This window comes from Melospiza georgiana, chromosome 18, assembly GCF_028018845.1.
Source record: "Melospiza georgiana isolate bMelGeo1 chromosome 18, bMelGeo1.pri, whole genome shotgun sequence".
NCBI lineage: Eukaryota > Metazoa > Chordata > Aves > Passeriformes > Passerellidae > Melospiza > Melospiza georgiana.
In genome coordinates, this window is record NC_080447.1 from 3,115,792 (window position 1) to 3,129,059 (window position 13,268).

A 13,268-nucleotide genomic window follows, 5' to 3' on the forward strand; every position below is an offset into this window, starting at 1 on the left:
CCATAATGTGCTCAGGCGGGTAACAAGTCCAGTAAATCATCTGTTACCCAACGTATGCATTTGTGCGTTCAGCTTTATGTTTGCTTGTTTTTGATGTAGCCACTTCATGGGCTTGGAAGCACTTTATAGTCTTGACAGGCTCTGTCTCACACAACAGTAAGATTCCAAGGAGGCCTGTACTCACAGTGCTGTGGATGGGGATGGTTTGTGCTTTAACAGTGCAGAGGCTGGAAGGAGCCCAGGGAGCTCACCTTTCCACTGCCATATTGGAAAACATGCACTGGGGATGTGAGTGGGTTTCCCCAATATGTTGTGTGCAGGAAGATGGAGATAGATTTTAGTATATTATGCTGTTGATGTGTTGTAATACTGCTTTAAGTTATGAAAGGATACTGGTCTCCTGCCAGAAGCCTGACTTTGGTGCCTGCCAATTCCTTATATATTAGCCCTTGTTTCATGTCATCAGATTGTTAATCATGTATTAATTTGCTACTTTTAGTGAAAGGCAAGGTAACAAATCTCTCTTTCTCTCTTTTTCTTTCTTAATCTCTCCCCCCACTTTGTCCTTTCTCTCTTCCCTTCTCTCCCTCTGCCCCTCCTGCTCTTTCTCTCTGTTTTTCTCTGTGCTGTCTCTGTGCTGTTCCCAGGCTCCCGGGGTGACGGAGTTCCGTAGTAACATTCTGGTTGGTCCAGCACAGCGAGCACCAAGTAGTCAACAAAGCCAGTCCACAGTCTCACATCTCTTTCCTCCTAGTGTAGTCCAAGATGTGTTGGTGAAAGGAGAGCACATCCCTTCTCACTGTAGCAGTTCACAAGTTCCCTCACCTACACCTAGTAAGTTAGAAAGCTGTAAGCATTCTCTCTCCTGAACATGGAAGTGTTTCTGGTGGGTAGGCAGGGTGTAAATGGGCCTTGAGGAGCTCTGGATAATTTTTGAAGGAAAAGCTTTTCAGGCCATTCTACCCCACAGCTTCAAATGGATCCAGTGGTTTCCAATTTCTTGTCTTAAATGACTGTGCAGCATCCCCACAAACTGTGATTTTGTGTTTCCTGTGAGTGGCTCCTTTCTAAAAGGATGTGCTGTCGTAGTCACCAAGATATGAAAGGCATCTGTGTAGGAAGTGCTGAATAGGTTTGTTGTTCAGTGTCATAGCTGTGATTTTGACTGGAGGATCTCAGACACAATCCTTGTAGGTAAGTGCAAAGACTCCTTTTGCATGTGCATTGACAGAGTGTTCCCTGGGCTGGTTCTGGTGGTCAGTGGCTTGTAAGTGTCACCATCATGTTCCAGGCCTTAGAGACAAATGGGGGAGCCCAGCAGGACAATTGAGTCACATCCTGTGCATCCAACATGCCTTTGCTGAAATATATGTGTGGAAGGACAACTACATCTTGCTATTCAGGATGTGTCATGTGACATCATGTCCTCAGCTTTCCCAGCAGTCCTGATGTTCTCTAGCATGTGGTTGCTGCATCAGTGTAATTTGGTTGCTGACTGCATTTCAGTTCAATTCTGACTAGAAGCTTTTCAGCAGTCACATTTGCTACAGAAAGTTGTTTGTTAATGTGTCTTGTGTTTTTTCCTTTCTGAAGGCCGGGACTGTCAGAATTCAGGCCAGGCTTCCCCCTGCACCTCTGAGCAGAGCCCCAGCCCACAGTCTCCTCAGAACAGCTGCTCAGGAAAACCTGCCACTGACCCTGCTGTGGCTGCACTTAAGGTGTGTGTCCTTTCCTTTGAGGGGCTTTTCTTTGCCTTCATAGCTGCTTTTCTGTCCTGATGTCTGAGCATAGCTAGAGAAAGTTGTGCTTCAGGACAGTAGCATTGTGTGTAAGGCTTATCTTGCTGTTGCATCTGTGCTGCTCTGTGCAATCCAAAATGTCAGACTCTAATCTACTCTGCTCCTCAGGGACGTGTCACCAGAGGGGCCAGGCTTTGCTGTACCTCTGCAGGTCCTTATGGTCATGACAGCAGTTCCTGCTGTGGCTCTCAGGAGTGTTGTGACAGGTGTCAGTTCACTTGTCAAAGGTTTCAGGCTTAGTGTTCTAAACTGTGGCTTTTTGCCATTGTTCTATTGGGGCTCTTCAGTCTGCAGGGCTCTGGCCATCACTGGAGGGAGAGTTCTTGACCTGCTGAGTTATTACATGTCTCCAGTGATGCTTTGCTGCTCCACAGAGAAGCAGCTCCACAGACTCTATGAGTTACACCTGTAAAACCCTTGGAGAATCACTGGGGTAAGAACTGGGCAGTCTGGAGATAGCACCCGAGTGCTGGTTGTACCTCACACACAGCTGACCTTGTCAGAACACTTTCTGTGGTGATATGAGAAACTTCTCCATGAAAACCCCAGCAGAACAATCAGCTGTAACCCTCTCATTCATTTTGTTGTGGGAGGGAGCATTACTTAACAGTTCTGCAAGTGCCAGCCCCCTTCTGGCTTTGTGTACCCTGTGAGTTGGTGGCAATTTGGTTACTCTAGGGCAGAAAGGTAAGTTTAACATCTGCAGCCTGTGACTAAACTCAGGTCTAGGTCTGTTGCAGAGGACAATCAGAACTGCCCCTTGGTGACCATGCTGCAAGTTACTCAGAAAAGCTGGCAGGGATTTGCTTGGCATGAGAGCTCACAAGCCTTGCATGCAGTCTGTTCTGCTGCTAGAGTAAGGTAACGAAGGAACAAATTAGTAGAGCTGGCTGATGGTGGGAAAGTGGTCACTAGATGGAAAAGCAAAGACACAGCTTTACAGCCATGTAAACACACCTGCTCTCACAGGAATTGCTTTGGATATGTACTGTTAGTAACTCTTTTGTAAGACAAGGGAGAAACAGTGATATTTGCCAGAGTTCAGATGCATGTGCTTTTGTTCCTCTGTATTGTCAAGTTAGATTAAACAGTTCTGTATTGCTAGGGAACATGGTTATTTCAGTTTGGCAAAGCATGGAGTGCACTGGAAATCTGTCCTGCTGATGAACCTGCATTTTCTGTGGTTTTGGGCAACCACTTCACTGCTTTATTACATTGCTTTCCTCCATTATAAAGTGGGGTGATGGTGAGCTGCTGCCAGAAAGCCTCACTTTTCCAGAAATGTGTTCTCAAAGTGCAAACTCTGTTAAAGAACTTCCTTCATCCCAGGTTTCCTGTGGCAGACTCCCAGGAGAAAGCAGTAATTGAGCAATAGGAGCAACTTGGGCTGCTCCTGCAAGAGAGGGACTCAGAACAAAGAAATCCCTGGGCTGTTGCAGTTTTGGTCTCTGCACCTCCTTCACATGCCTGGCACACAGCTCTGTGTGGAGTGGGGATTTTCAGTCATATCTGGAGTAGTTTTGTTCCTTCCTGGATGGTTTCTGTGTGTCCCTGCTGTGGCTGTGACAGTGTCACCATCCCAGGGATGATCCCTGGCTGTTCCAGGCTCCAGCTGAGCTGGGCAGGAGCCACAGGGCGGCGGTGTGGCCCCAGCTTTGGGAAGGGATCTGCCGGCTGCTCCTTTGTCCTCGGCAGCTCAGAGCCTTGGAATAATCTGGTATTCCCAGTGCCTGAGCAGAAACTAGAGCTCCTTTTCTTTCTGTTGACACCGACCTTGGGAGCTGCTGTCAGTGGTTAGGTAGCTCCCCAGCCCTGGGATCCAGGGGCTGCAGGATCTTCCTGTGCCTAAAAAATCCTGCCAGTTGTTTTCTTTGTTACTGATTGTGAGGTATTTTTGTCACAGCCTGGACCAGTTCTGGGTCTACTGATCTTTGTTCTTTTGTTAATATAAATCCTAAATATTTTACTTCCTGATGACACAGCTGAAGCTTAGAAAGATATGTGGGATGTCCTTTACTTTCTGCTAAAGCACTCCACAGACAAATGAAATCTTTCAAACATTTGTGTGCCTTGCTGGCAAGTAACAAATCATGTGCATACTGTACAAGCCTAGAACCTCCAGGTGATACAATATCTTTCATATTTTCTCCTTGCCATCCTGGCATGTGATGCTTAGAATAGGTGCAGGTGTCAGAGGTGGGTTGGTCCACAAACACACTGTCAATTCATTATTAAGATTGTGGAGAGTTGTTCCAGGGGAGGCCATGAATGCCAACAAGTCAACAAAAATGACACTGAATTGAAATAGTCATAGCAGTAGAACAGTAATGAAAACAGCACAGACTGAGCTGGTTTTATTTATGCAGAATCGAAGGATGAGGCATCTTTCAGAACAAAAACGAAGGTCTAATATCAAGATTGGTTTCAGTGCTCTGAACAGCTTGGTGTCAGCCAACTCCAAGTCGGTAAGTACTGCAGCAGCACTTGGTTTGATGTGAAATGTAAGAAAGAGCCATTCCAAAAGTCTTGTTAATAAATGTAGTGATTTCACTGCTGAGTGGTCAGCTGAGCACAGCAGAGAACACACTGCTGGAACACAGCAGTGAGCAGAGGTAGAATGGTAAAGCTCAGGTAAATTCCTAGGATTTCCACACCATTGAGATCTCTGCCTCCCAGCATGGTCATTTCAGATGATTTGGAAAATCTCGTTAGGACTCTTTACGCCACCCAGCTGTCTTTAAGAATCAGGGCCTTTTTCCCCCCTTTCACCTGTCACTTGTGCTTGGGTTCACAGAGAAAAAAATTCCCAACTGATTTCTCATTGTCCAATGACTTTGTCCACATGAAAAACCTTCTCTGGCTACACCAGTCAACTTAGTTCACTAAATTGAAATACAGATGTATCTGCACAACAAAATTTTTAGTGTCCTTTAAATACCAGTAGCTTTGAAACATGGAAAATGTGGAAGCTTTTTATGCAACATGTTGATTTGTTTTTGTCATTTTTATAGTTTCAGAAATTTAGGTGATGTGTTGTCAGAATTTCACTTCCTGGCTTGAATAGCCTATTTGAAAGGAAGTCCTTCTTGAAAACTCAGCTTTACTGAAATGTCTGGTTATTTTATTTCTCAAGTACAGATTTTTAATTGGTTCTTCCAAACTGAAGACTATTATTATCTCCTTTGATGGGTTCTTCTCTTTAAAAACTCCAGGTTTCCCAAACAAAATAATTTATATTGTCAACTTAAAGGAGTGCTTCTACCAGCACTGTAAATCTGTCTGGAGATGTAGCACGTACTTCACTACTTGAATAAAACTGTAAATATTTTTAAGAGGACAGATAATGGAATAAAACATTTTAAATTATTAAAATACTTCTTTCAACAAAGTAGCAGAATTGTAATTTATGGAAGAAAACAACCCCTACAGCCACATTCCTTTGTACTGGAGTTTGAAGAGGGTTCAGAGAAACGCAGAGTTGAGTATCTGAAGTGTTTTGCTCTGCCTGACCCTGTGCTTTTACACACAGTGAAGGGAAATGAAAAGGTGCTGGAGTGCAGGTTAGGAGGACAAACTCTTCACGAACTCAGGTGATTGCAGGAATTGAGCTGTGTGTCTGTTTGGCCTAGATCAGCCACGCCATCACTCTGCAGAAGACAGTGGAATACATCGCCAAGCTGCAGCAGGAGAGGAGCCAGATGCAGGAGGAGACCAGGCGGCTCCGGGAGGAGATCGAGGAGCTGAACGCCACCATCCTGTGAGAACGGGAACTCCCAGGGCCGGAGCAGCAGCTCCCGTGGTGCCAAACAGCAGGGAGGGGGTGCTCAGTGCCACACCAGGGAGCAGATGGGGGTTGGACAGAGCAGAGCTGCTGTGGGGTGGGCACTGGTGCAAACTGTGTGGAGTTTCAGCAAGCTCTGAGCATGGAATGCACAACAGTGGCAGCATCAGGGAGGGTGTGTCAGAATAGTTCTGGGGAGAATTCAGCTAGGATGTTTTTAGAAATTCATTGGTGATGGAACTCTCACTCTTCAGAATGGCTTTGCTGCAGTTTTCTTCTCAAATGCAGTCAGTTTTTATAGAATATTGTGATTGAGTACATAAGACACAGAACCTGGGCTCCAGGAGTTTGCCACTGGCTGAACATAATTGATAAATCAACTTCCCAGTGCCTCAGTTTGCTCTGTGGGTTTATGATTATGTACTGTTGCAAAGCACATTGAGAACTGCACTGTCTTTACTTCCATCTGCAGAAATTTCAGACTTAGGCATGATGTTAAACTTAGCAGTAAATCAAAATATTTTTATTTTTCTTGCAAAATATAATGAAGTCTGCTTAGTTTTATTTTAAATTGGTCTGCTTAGTTTTATTTTAAATTGGTCTGTTTTATAAGAATCTCCATTACATTTTCTTCTGTACCATTGCTTAGGAGTAACTGTAAATTTTTCCCTAACTCCTAATGTACCTTGTCCTTAAGGGATGCCCAAAATTACTTTTTTCTATGCTATACTTTGTTTTCAGTTTTGTTGTTTGTAACCAGAAGTTTTTGTAGCAGCTTGATAAATCACTTTGCTGCATGAATATTGACAAAGTTGTTGGGAAAACAGTTTTTATTCCTGACTGGAGCAGTTACACTCTGGGAGGATCATGCACTGGGAAGCCCCTCCAGCAGAGATACCAGGAATACACACTTTTCTCCTGCTGCAGTTTAGTCTGGAAGAGAAATGTGTCCTTTTTGGTGAGATCCTGACCTCCAAACATCTTCTCAGTTCTTGCCAGCAGCAGCTCCCTGCTACCGGGGTTCCCGTAACGCGGCAGAGGTTTGACCACATGAGGAAGATGTTTGATGAGTACGTGAGGAGCAGGACCCTGCAGAACTGGAAGTTTTGGATTGTATCCTTTTATACCAACCTGATGAGCTTGGGCTTTGGTACTGGTATTTTTAGAGCCAAGAACTTGGGATTCTGATGCTGTGACTTAAAGCTGAGTTACTTAAATAGTAAATGTCCTCAGTTTTCATCCACATCTGTGTGTGGATATGGATGCTTGCAGACTTTGTTCACCTCAATGTGTGGGAGGTAAAGGCAAAGTAAAAGGCAATGCAGAGGCAAGGTTTTCTTGCTAGGTTATTGTACTGCAAGAAATCTTTTGTGGGCTCTGCTGTAACTGCAGCTCTATTTGGCTTTTGGGAAACGTACATAGACAATAGCAAAGATTTCAGGGGAAGAAAAAGTACAGTTACTGAAACTATTCAAAAATCTGCACATTCTCTTTTCATTTTTTCCTCTTCAGGTCTGTCTGGAGGAATTTTGCAAAATATGGTGAATATCACTAGGAACTAGGGTTCAATTTTTTTCTCATTGCAATCCCTCTGGCAGTTGAAGTCCATTTAGAAATCCAGTGTTTTCTCTGCCATAGCCTTTCCCATAGAATGCCTTGAACTCCCCCTTTGTTGTCTCCTTTAACATTTGGTGGTTTGCAGTTCAGCATTATTATTAAGCCATTGTTTGAGTCCTTCAATGGGATGGTTTCCACAACAAGCTTTAAGGATCTGAATGAAACTGCACTGGCCTGGTTGGACCAGCACTGTTCTCTTCCTGTTCTGAGGCCAAGTAAGTGAGGTTCCATCCAGCAGCTCTTCAGATCACAGAAAGTAAGATATAATAGCATTTCTTAAAAGTCAGAGTGTGACAGAGAAAGCACATGATGCTGAATGTGGCTTTCGCTTCCTTTTTGTTAGCTCGGTGAAAAAATAAGAGCCTCTTCTGACTGTGAAGACAGAAAAAAAATTGTTGAATATACCAGAATTTAAACAGTCTTTAACTACATTTAAATTTCAAAGGCTTGGCTCTAGTTGGAGTATGTTTGGCTGTGTGATTTATCTCATAATGAGGGAAGACCTCTGAGATTTGTATTTAGCTTTGGAGTGACCTTCTGTTTGGGACTCACTGCTTGATTCATTCCCTTTTGCCTTTCACAAGTATTTAATTTACATTTATAGCTGTCAAGGGATGCTCTATTTTGCAGAAGAGAGACCAATCAGATTAATAGCTTTTCCTGATGCTTTCTTGCCCTTTTTTTTCCCCAGTGGTGCTGAACACCCTGCGGCAGCTGAGCAGGAGCACCTCCATCCTGTCGGACCCGCAGCGGCTGCCGGAGCAGGCGCGCGAGGCCGTGACGAAGGTGAACAAGAGAGCTGGGGACACCTAACAGCCAAAGACACTGAGGTGCTTGTCCCAGGGGTGGAGACCCTGCCAGGCCCTGCCTGCCCAGGCTCCTCCAGTCAGTGCACTTTAGAAAGGATTCTCTCCATCACCAGAGACATTGTTCAGGGCACCCGGCCCTGCCTTGAGAAGAGGTGCAGGTGATGCAGCGTTGTCAGAACGTTTGGGTTCCTCTCCAGTGCTGTGCTGTGCTCTGTCAGTGAGAAAAAACCACCAAGCTCAGGTAAACTCAGCAGGTTTGAGCCCTGCAGGCAGCAATAGATCTCCATCAATGCATCCTTATGCAACTAATGGAACGCCCTCAGTTCTCTGAAGTGTAAATCCTGTGCACCAAGGAATGTGCTCTTCAAGGGGAAAAAATACTTCTGATTTCATGAAGCAAAATGTGCTTTTTATTTTGTTCTCTGGTATTTGGTTCCATATGTTTTACTTGAATAGTGAAAATTGTTAAACAGGATCATATGAAAAACCAAAGGAGAAGAAAAATCTGTCAGTGATGTCAACTCATGGCAAAAATACTAGAATTAAAATCTCAGGCTGTGTTTTGTGTATTTTTATTTTAATGAGTGTATCATTGCATTTGATCAGTTTCAAGACGTGCTTTATTTTCTAGTAAATAAAGTAGCTGATTTTTATTTTTTTTATATAGCCATTGCAAGGGAGTAGCAGGCTGTGCAGTAAGTGCAAGAAAGCAGTTTTAGATTGTATAAATTCTGCAATTAGGATAAATGCATGAATTTATATCAGTTTAACTAGTTAACTGTTTTCTTGCACTCTGCACAGTTCAGCTGCCATCCTCACAAAATGTGCACATATAAAACACATCCATAGGTAAATGTAGTAGCACTTCAGAGACAAGATTTGAGTTTGTTATGTTAAAAAATTGGCTTTTTTATTATCTCAGAAGCTATATCAAACCACACAGACTTGCAGTCAGTTCTTTGCTTCTTTGTCTTTCTTTGCTTTCTGCCTTCTGTCTGAAAAAACTGAAGGACTTTGCTAGGCCTGGTCCGTATGGGAAGGTTCTGTTCAACATAAATTATAGAACATGTAAAAATAAGTTTAAAACTCAAAATGCCACATAACATTTTTCAGTGACAATCTCAGCACATCCCGTGCTCTGCTGCAGGTAAACTGAGTCCTGTTCCAGCAGTGATTATCCATCCTGGGACATTACTGGGATGGTCATTCCTGCTGATTGTTCAAAGTCTGGATGATCCCATGACCCCTGTAATTCCACTCATGACTTGATCCTGATTGTTCAGAGCTCTGCAAAGGTGGGAACACCTCCCTTGAGCAGTTTTCTTCCAGTTCCAAGGGCAGGCTGGAGGTGCTGTGCAGCCTCTCACAGTGGGAAAATGAGGAATAACTGGAGCACTTGGGGCTTGCACACTCTGAAATGGGCTCAGTAGGTTCTCCTTGGGGACAGGAGCTTTTCTCAGCATTGTCCCCATTCTCCTCCACTCGGTGGGCCAGAGTTTGGAAGGTAACAATGGTCATGGGGAGTGGGGCTGAGCACAGGTGGAGGTTTTGTTCTTGTTTCTCCTTTGTCCTGAGTTCTTGCAGCTAATGGCTTTTCTTGCAGAAAAAAGCTTTTCCTTTCCTTCTGTGAGAGCAGCACTGTAGGAAGGACAAGGCACAAAAGGTGAGCCTCTCCCTGCATGGAGGCACTGAGGACTGAATGGGAAGGCAGAATGGCAATTTTGTACCAACACAGCTCCTCTGTGCAGGCAGAGAGAAACATGCTTTTCTTTCTCTTTTTTTACAGTAGATTTGACAAATAACTTGAAGTTTGTGGCACATGTGAAAACCTGTGTCCCTGTCACAGAAGCAACAAAATTTTAAGTCTCAGCCAAGGAATGGTGTGTAAAGGTTGTCATAGTAATTAAATAGTGAGTAGATTTTTGGGAGAGATCCATTCCCAGATCTTTTATAATGCTGTAATCAATTAAGCAATATTCTTTTGGATACATCTGGGTAAGAAGTGTTAAATAAGTGAATCATTTTTTGAATCAGTGCTTTCAATCCTCCTATTTTTATCACTAGTTGTGAATTTGACTCCAGTAAAATCAGTTTACACTGTGATGAGCTGGGGATGTCCCTTATGTCCTTTCCTTGGAAGGGACCTCACTGTCTGTTCAGAACATGTGTGGGTTTCTAGCAAGAAAGCAGCAGGCACATTGTCCAAGGGTTTTTGCTGACCTTTTCAGATGAGCAGATTCTCTAATGCCTCCCCTGCTTGTCAGCAGTGATGGTGTGTGATTTTCTCCATTTCTGGTATCGATGACGTGGGAGTTCTGTCCCAACAGTCACAGTGCAGTACAATCATCCCCCAGGGCCAGGGGGATCTGAGGACTGAGACCCTGACATCCCAGCTCTCACAGAATGGATTGGAAACTGAAAGCAGCCCTAAAGGATCAGCAGAGGTAATTCACCTGAACTGCCAAAAACGTTGTCCATTCACAGTTTTGATGTGGATGGAAAGCTCATCATCAGATCACACCATGAGCTGGTTACAATTGGAGGGGAGGTGCTTGTTTAACAAATTGTGATGCGGAAACAAACTCAAAGCACTATTAGAAAACTGCAAAACTTTTAAGAGAAAAAAATTAAATATTTCTTACTTAGGCAAGAGTGTAGGAGGGAGGAAAGGAAAAGTGAAAAGATACTTTCCACTAGTGCAATTACCAGAAATGATGTGGCTGCTCTTTGAAGCAGTGATTCAATATGTTCTTGTCACCCTGTTATTGCAGATCAGAATTCTTTTATCAGTCAGCCTTGTGAGGAGAGTGATTTCACTTCATTTGGAAACACAGGAGGATAAAAGCTGGTTTATGTCTCACATCTGAGCAGTAGAACCACTAAAGATTGGTATGGAAAGAGATGGACCACATATGTATTAGTTCCTGCATAGTTTTCCACTTTGATTTATGTTTAAAGACCTTAGTCTTTCTTTCTTACCCATGGAGGAACTTAAATACTTTATTGTTTTTCAAAATTTTGTAATTTAAGCGCTCTGATTTCCTCAGTGTCACCAAAGTAAGCAAGCCAAACACACAGTGCCTAAAGTCTGCACAGAATTGCAGGTGCTGCACATCTGTCTGGTGCTAAACTTTTGGAGAACCCCCAGATAACTGAATACAAGTTGTATTCTGTCAAATCCAACATGTTTCACTCAGCAAAGGAGTGGCTCAATAACATATTTATGGCCTGTGATATGACAAAGTCAAAATGGGATTGTCTGCTGGTTCCTTCTGACCTCCAATTGTATTAATTGGTATATTGTGGATGGCCCCACCCCAAAGACAAATTCTGGAGAAGTGGGGCATGATCTGGTGTAGTTATTAGCTTGTATTGTAGTTGTTGGCCTCCTTTTAGCAGGAGGAGTAAGGGGTGAAGGTCCAGGAGCAAACTTGAATTGAAGGAATTTCTGAGGAGGAGGATCAGAGACAAGTGCACACTTCACCATGACAGTCTGATCTCTGCACAAAACCAAAGGATTCTTGGTTAATACCATTTGACCTGACTGGAATGTTCTTCCATGCTTTTCTAGAGCCCTGGGGAGGGATTTCTTGAAAGAGGGGGCTACCAGAATGTTTCCATCTGTGCCTTAGATCTCGGTGTCCTGTGTGCATTTGATTAATCATAAGTCATCCATTGTTCCCCCTAAAGTGATGCTGTGTGGAAAATTCAGAGAATGGAGGAAGTGGAACTTCCCTGGCTTTTTAGAGGGTTATATCTGTGTGGCATTGCTGTGACTCTTTCAGACTGAGGTTGTGAGTAACTGTTTCTGTGCTTGGAAAAAATTGCATCTTCCTTGTTGAATCCACCACCCCTCTCCACTGCCATGTGCAGGAGCACTTGTGCACACATGGACATAATCTGTGCTCTGCCAAACCCAGCAAACAGGCAAGGCCTTAAACCTCCACATCTGAGACAGAAAAAGATGTCTTTGAAAAGGCAAAGGGCTGTCAAATGTATTGGAAACCTGCATCCCTTTGTATCTTCGGGTTTTTTTACATTCCTCTGTGTGTGTTTGTGTTCACATGTGGTAGAAGGGACAGGGACAGGTAAATTTAGTTTTGTTTGCTTTTAAAGCCCAAAACTCCTAAAAAGGAGTTTGAGAACAGGAGAGGGAAGCTCACTGCAGAAATGTTCAGTGAGATAATGCTTACTTGAAGGCTGTTTCACTTTCTCAGTTTCTGGAATGGATAGTTCTTGCCTTGATGTTGTCAGCTAGAAAGTACTGCTGAAAATTGAATGAGTTTTTCACTGCTTTTGTCTTTTTCTTTCTATTTTTTTTTTGTTCCTTCCCACCTTTATTGCATGGAAAACCACCAAAAAACAAAAGGCTGATGACACTCAGTTCAGGTTCTTTAGGGATTCAGTCACACCAGTCTGGAAGACTGTGGACAATTGTTGATAACTTCTAGGAGTTTTTAAAATTAGGTGAGACATCAAGAGTTTTTCTGTTACTCCTCATTGTATACACTTGAGTTGCAGAGGAGATTATTTGGTTTGGGTTTTTTTTTTATAGGACCCCAATATATTTCCCACAACATCAGTTAAAGTTTTCTCTGGTTTCATTCTTGGTTGGATTTTCTGCTCATTTACTTTGTAGAGCAGAAGTGGTAGAACCAAACTGTAGCTTTATCTCTAAAACTTGAGTTCTTCAGTTACAATTACAGGAACTTCAGTTACAATGAAACACACCTTTGGTATATAATGGAATTCATTTCTAGCCACTGTCTGAACTTTTTATATCTGAACTTTTCCAACATGAATAAGGTTTTCAGTCAAAAAATATCAATGTTACGAGCAAGCCTTTTAACAATACAATGAATAAATAGATTGTTTTCTTCTTCTAACCTTGTATTTAAATGTGTTTTAAGTGAATGGAATTCATTCTTGTTAAGAAAAAATGACAAAAAAAAAAAAGCTTGATGGTATGAGGACTTCAGGTTGTGCTCTTGCTTTGCTTAGGTTTCCTGTTCTGTTGCATGACAACTTCTGTTGTGCTGTTGATATGTAGCACTTTCCAGTAGGTCTGTTAAATTGTGCAATGCATTTTTTTATATTTACAACCAAAACAATAAAGGATATTTTTTGGAAGAAATTGGTTTTAATGCCTTTGCTTTCTGATTGGAGTTGAGGAAATGGTAAGCAGAATTATTCCTGGACCAGGATTGGAACCTTGGCATCCTTTTTGCAGCTCTAAAAGGTGACAAGAGCACATTGCCCTGT

General features: G+C 42.9%; 1 protein-coding gene across 1 annotated transcript in view; it reads left to right on the forward strand.

Moving 5' to 3' along the window:
* MLXIP (MLX interacting protein) overlaps window positions 1-13,117 on the forward strand; it is a 43,672-nt gene extending 30,555 nt beyond the window's left edge. The window contains exons 11-17 of the mRNA XM_058037099.1: window positions 648-834; window positions 1,594-1,718; window positions 4,166-4,264; window positions 5,429-5,556; window positions 6,570-6,693; window positions 7,283-7,412; window positions 7,889-13,117. Of these exons, the coding sequence (XP_057893082.1) occupies window positions 648-834; window positions 1,594-1,718; window positions 4,166-4,264; window positions 5,429-5,556; window positions 6,570-6,693; window positions 7,283-7,412; window positions 7,889-8,010 (915 nt within the window). The 3' untranslated portion in view covers window positions 8,011-13,117. The remainder of the gene's footprint in view (window positions 1-647; window positions 835-1,593; window positions 1,719-4,165; window positions 4,265-5,428; window positions 5,557-6,569; window positions 6,694-7,282; window positions 7,413-7,888) is intronic.
* Window positions 13,118-13,268: the final 151 nt, after the last annotated feature.